This window comes from Plecotus auritus (genome assembly GCF_963455305.1).
Source record: "Plecotus auritus genome assembly, chromosome: X".
In the NCBI taxonomy this organism is placed as follows: domain Eukaryota; kingdom Metazoa; phylum Chordata; class Mammalia; order Chiroptera; family Vespertilionidae; genus Plecotus; species Plecotus auritus.
The window spans coordinates 106,356,805-106,362,358 of record NC_137784.1 but is presented as its reverse complement, the minus strand read 5'-3'; the positions used below and the strand labels follow the sequence as shown (position 1 = coordinate 106,362,358).

At 44.4% G+C, this 5,554-nt stretch overlaps 1 protein-coding gene across 1 annotated transcript; it reads left to right on the top strand.

Moving 5' to 3' along the window:
- Positions 1 to 2,663: 2,663 nt before the first annotated feature.
- Positions 2,664 to 3,834, top strand: LOC308240236 (ferroptosis suppressor protein 1-like; the record flags this gene model as incomplete). The annotated part of the gene is given in 2 exon segments (XM_080653136.1): positions 2,664 to 3,751; positions 3,753 to 3,834. Coding segments are annotated over 2 exon segments (1,170 nt in total).
- Between the last annotated feature and the right edge of the window lie 1,720 nt (positions 3,835 to 5,554).

The window sequence follows — 5,554 nt, the reverse complement described above, 5'->3', positions numbered from 1 at the left end:
AGACACTTAATTCCAATTTGAGCTCCAGTCCTACATTTATAACTGCTTACTATTTCCACATTGATGTCTGCCATTACTTCAAACTCTACATTACTAAAATAAAATTATCTCATATGTTAAAAAAAATGGCTTACCTTCCTGAATTATCTGCAGTCAGTACTTTACTGTAATGTATACTTGAGAAAACATATCAGGCCAAATATATCAAAACAATTTTGGATTACTTCAGTGCTTTTGTTAAAGAGAAAAAAATAAAATAGTGAAACAAAACTCTTATTTAGATACACTTTTAATTGATATATTTTTGCCATGTACTTTTTAAACAAAGTTTTTCTTTCATAAGTTGATGCAAGTTTAAATCTAACAGATTTAGCCAGATTTTATTCCACTTGATTTTTATATTCATCTCATTTGAACTAATTTATGAGAATTGTGCTTCTGTTACAAATGTGGACATTTTCTCTTTTTTTAGCTCCTCTCATTTGTCATAAGTATTCAACACTTATACCACAAGTTCTGTTCTTCAGACATAGATGACAATGCCACCAAACTAAATTACTAGCTGGAAGTCATAGGAACATGCAACAATTCATAATTAGTATTTGTCAACTGGTATACAAAAGTCAAAATTAGGCAAAAAATGACATTTTAGGGTGTTCTTGTTAAGTGTATGAAAGTGAGGACTACATGAAGACTATGTATAACAAAGCCCACAATATTTCTTATTTAGTAGTTATCTTACTAATTACTTAAGTATAAACACTTGTTTTTCTCTTTCTCCCAGACCCTTCATATGAAATTAGCCACAAAGGTCTATAGATTTTTCAATGAATGTGTTTATTGAATCTCCGTGTTATGTCATCCTTACTGTGACTGTTCTAGCTCAGGATCTGTGACCATCTATGTAGGCTTATAACTCATCTCAGTGATGCCAAACTGTTTGTTTCATAGGGTTTATAATATGATTTTCACTTTACATCTATGTTTTTTTTAAATCATGTTCTTCTCTAAGAAAATACCTTCCCTCTTCTTGTGAACCACAATCCCAATGATGTTTATAGAAATTGCATGCTTCTTTGAAACCCCATTTCAAACTTTACTTGTTCTATGAGGCTTTTCATTACTATGTTAACTTGAAATAATCTCAGTCCACTTAAGTATTATGCTGTTTATTTGACATCCTCTAAATCCTGCTATCATTCCATTATGTCTAGGATTTATAAATTCTTAGGATTGCATTGGTTTCTAAACCAATAAGATTTGCTTTATAATCATACCATTCTATTTAAACATCTTGGCTCCTTGATCTATCTTCCCCATAGTATGTGCAGCTCTACACAGGCAGCATGCTGACAACATATAATATACTGGATTAGTATGGTAACTCCTTATGAATGTGGTTCTTAGTCTATTCTGGTTGTTTTTCTCTTGATAATCTATTCACAATACATTTTATCCTTATTTAATTTGCATATATCTAGAGAAGGAACATTCATGAATATTCATATTTTATAATATGTATCCCATTATATAATTTTTAAAATTTTAAAGTAATACCTTTATTCCCAAATAGAAGATAAGCTCAATGAGGGTAAAGAATGTTGCCCAATTTGCTAATAATTATATCCCCATCACCTAGCTCTATATTTTACAGAGGATTTTGCTAAGTATATATTTGTTGAATAAATACATTGTGAACAAAAATCAACAAAACACCATCATCGGGAGCGATTCTGACAGCTAAAGTATTGATTGGAGGTTTACTATCAAGTGAAGTATGAAAGTTTGGAAAAGGTTGAAGAGAAAAAGTAAATGTGAACATGAATGACTAAAGGAGCAGAAAACTAAACCATGGAATATAAGTTTTTACCTCTGTATTGAAGAGCTTGTAGTTTCCTTACTCTTTACCATTTATTATCTACCTCAAGATGCAATGTTATGTATGAATAAAAACAACCATCCTTTCAAATATATGTATTATTCCTCCTGTACTCTTCTAGAAGATGACCCTTGGGATTCAGTTGACATAATTTTTCAAAAGAGTGTGGTTACTAACTCATTCATGATCTTCAGTTCAGTGAAGCAGAATATTCCTCATTACTGGAAAAAGCATTCCTTGGTTCTTCTTATAAACACTATTTTTACCCTCTGTTTTCTTGTTACTTCTCAGAATAAGATGGGTTTAATACAGTCTTATGACATTCATTTGTATTAACCAAAATATTAATTAAAATCTCAAATATATTCAATTCAACATCACCAAAATAATTCATTCAACTTTGTTTTCTTGTATAATTTTTTAACTTTAATTTTTTAGTCCAGAATCTTGTTTTCCATTTTTTAGTCTTAAATAATATTTTTTATCTTTGATTTAAAATAGTGGGGTTTAGATGCATGAAAACCAAGATGGTGGCATAGGTAAACACCTGTACTTGCTGCCTCCCACAACCATATAAAAATTACAACTAAAATACAGAGCAACTATCATCCACAACCACGGGAAAGCTGGCTGAGTGGAAGTACAACTAGAGAGATTAAGAAGAACGCGCATTGGGGAGGCGTACTCTCGGACTGCCTGGTGCCCACAGGGTCCACAGACTCCCCGAACAGGGACCCACTGGGGCCTGGGAAACGCAATGGACTGTGGTGGAGTGGCGCTGGAGATGGGCTCCCAGGTCTCCATGGAAGTGAGAGGTGTGCATGTGGTGATCATAGGTAGGGGCTTTGGTGGGATAATGGCCACCAGCCAGTTGCAGACACTGAACATCTCCTTCACGTTGGTAGACATGAAGGACTCCTTCCACCACAATGTGGCAGCCCTCAGAGCCTCCTGGAGAGCGGGTTTGCCAAAAAAAACATTCATTTTCTACTCGAAGAACTTAAAGAATAGCTTCCAGCAGGGCATGGTGGTTGAAATTGATCTGAAGAATCAGACGGTGCTGCTGGAGAAAGGCAAGGCACTGCCCTTCTCACATCTTATCCTGGCCACGGGCAGCACTAGGTTCTTCCCCAGCAAGTTGAGCCAGGTTTTCAGCCAGCAGAATGCCCTTCAGGCCTACGACAACATGGTGAAGCAGGTCCATTGCTCACAGTCCATCGTGGTGGTGGGCGGAGGCTCTGCTGGAGTGGAGATGGCAGCGGAGATTAAAACCGAGTACCCGGAGAAAGAGGTCACTCTTATTCACTCCCAAATGGCCCTGGCCGACAAGGAGCCCCTGCTCTGTGCCTGGCAGGAGGCAAAAGAGATCCTGCTCCAGAAAGGCATGCATCTGCTGCTGAGTGAGCGGGTGAGCAACATGGCAGAGTTGCCTTTCAATGAGTATCGCGAGTGCACTAGTGTACAGAAGGACAAAGGCACTGAGGTGGCCACCAACCTGGTGATTGTCTGCAATGGTATCAAGATCAACAGCTTTGCCTACCACCATGAATTTGATAGTGGACTGGCAAGCAATGGTGCCCTGAGGGTGAACAAGTATCTCCAGGTGGAGGGCTACAGCCACATCTACGCCATTAGCAACTGTGCCGATGTGAAGGAGCCCAAGATGGCCTATCATGCTGGCCTCCATGCCAACATCGCAGTGGCCAATATCATCAACTTCATGAAACAGAGGCCCTTCAAGGCCTATAAACCAGGTGCACTGACGTTCCTCTTGGCCATGAGGAGAAATGATGGTATGGGCCAGATCAACAGCTCCTATGTGGGGCTATTCATGGTTAGGCTTGCCAAGAGCCGGGACCTGTTCCTCTCCACACTGGAAAACCAGGCGGCAGTCTCCATCCTGCCGCCTGGTTTTCCAGTGTGGAGAGGAACAGGTCCCGGCTGTTGGGACCTGATGAGGAGGCTGGGTGGGAGATGATGTACCACCATCACCTGGTGAATGGATTGCCTGACAAGTGGTACCCCCCTGAAAGCTGCCAAAGAGCACTCTTTCTGGAGTAAGATGCCACTGATGTACTCACCAGAAACACAACTTAAAGAAAAGCAAAAGCGGAGAGGAGGGGAGGGGAGGGGAGGGGAGGGGAGGGGAGGGGAGGGGAGGGGAGGGGAGGGGAGGGGAGGGGAGGGGAGGGGAGGGGAGAGAGACAGACATTAAAAAGACACCCCCTAGAGGTTTCTTTTTGGGTTTGGCAAGGCCGAATGTTTCCCTTGGTCCTGGGAGTGTGAAGCCAGCCTTCTGTGCTACAGGTTCCCCTTGGATGTGTGTGCGTGTGCAGGTGCTGGGTTACCTGATGGCTGGCTTCCTGTCTGTAAGGCAGGAAAGAGGGCCTGCCAAGTGAGACCAGCTAAGGAAGGAGGTCTGCACCCAGTCTTGCCCATCATTCAGAGGGTGGGGAAGCCCACACATCCTGCAATACTCTTGTTGTTAGTAGGAGGCTGATTTTAAACTATTAGTCCTTACAGTCTTTAATCTTAATGAACCTTTCTATATTTCAATTTTGTTACCATATATACTATGATTATATATCACTAGAGGCCCAGTGCATGACAATTGTGCACAGGGTTGGGGGTCCCTCAGCCCAGCCTGCACCCTAAGCCGGCAGTCAGATATCCCCCAAGGGGTCCTTAGTGCTGCTGTGGAGGCAGGAGAGGCTCCTGCCACTGCTGTACTTGCCAGCCATGAGCCCGGCTTCTGGCTGAGTGGCGCTCCCCATGTGGGAGCGCACTGACAACCAGGGGGAAGCTCCTGCATTGAGCATCTGCTCCTGGTGGTCAGGGCGCATCATAGCGACCAGTCATTCCGCTGTTCGGTTGATTTGCATATTAGCCTTTTATTATATAGGACTAGAGGCCCAGTGCATGAAAATTCATACACTGGAGGGGGGTCCCTCAGCCAGGCCTGCCCCCTCTCACAGTCCAGGAGCCCTCAGGGGCAGAAGGCAACCTGGCAATCAGGGGAAGGCGATGCCCCATCACACCTCTGCTGCTGCCACTGCCAGAGGCGCAATCCTCAGCTGGCCCTGGTTACCTGAGCCTCAGGAGGCCCTGGGCGGCTGGGCAGCCATCATCTGAGGTTTGCCTGTGCCTCGGGCCGGCCCTGGGCAGCTGGGCAGCCACCATCCGAGGCTTGCCTGCACCTTGGGCCAGGCCTGGGAGGCTGGGCAACTGCCATCCGAGCCTTGCCTGTACCACAGGCTGGCCCTGGGTGGCTGGGGGTCTGAGGGGACTGAAGGACTCCGGATGCAGGCACGCAGAGTGGCTGGGCCCACCTGGAGGCAGGCCTGGCCTTGCCACAGGCCTGCCATCCCAGCAGGGATGAGGGGAATGGGCACTGCCATCTTGTAGCTGTGGGTGCCACCATCTTTGAGGGTGTGGCAGTCAATTAGCACCTTCCCTCCTTATTGGCTGTGGGTGTCACCACCTTTGAGAGCATGATAGTCAATTAGCATATTCCCTCCTTATTGGCTGTGGGCACCGCCACCTTTGAGGGCGTGGCGGGCAATTAGCATATTCCCTCCTTATTGGCTGTGGGCACCACCATCTTTGAGGGCAGGGGGCAGGGCAGTCAATTAGCATATTCTCTCCTTATTGGCTGTGGGCACTGCCACCTTTGAG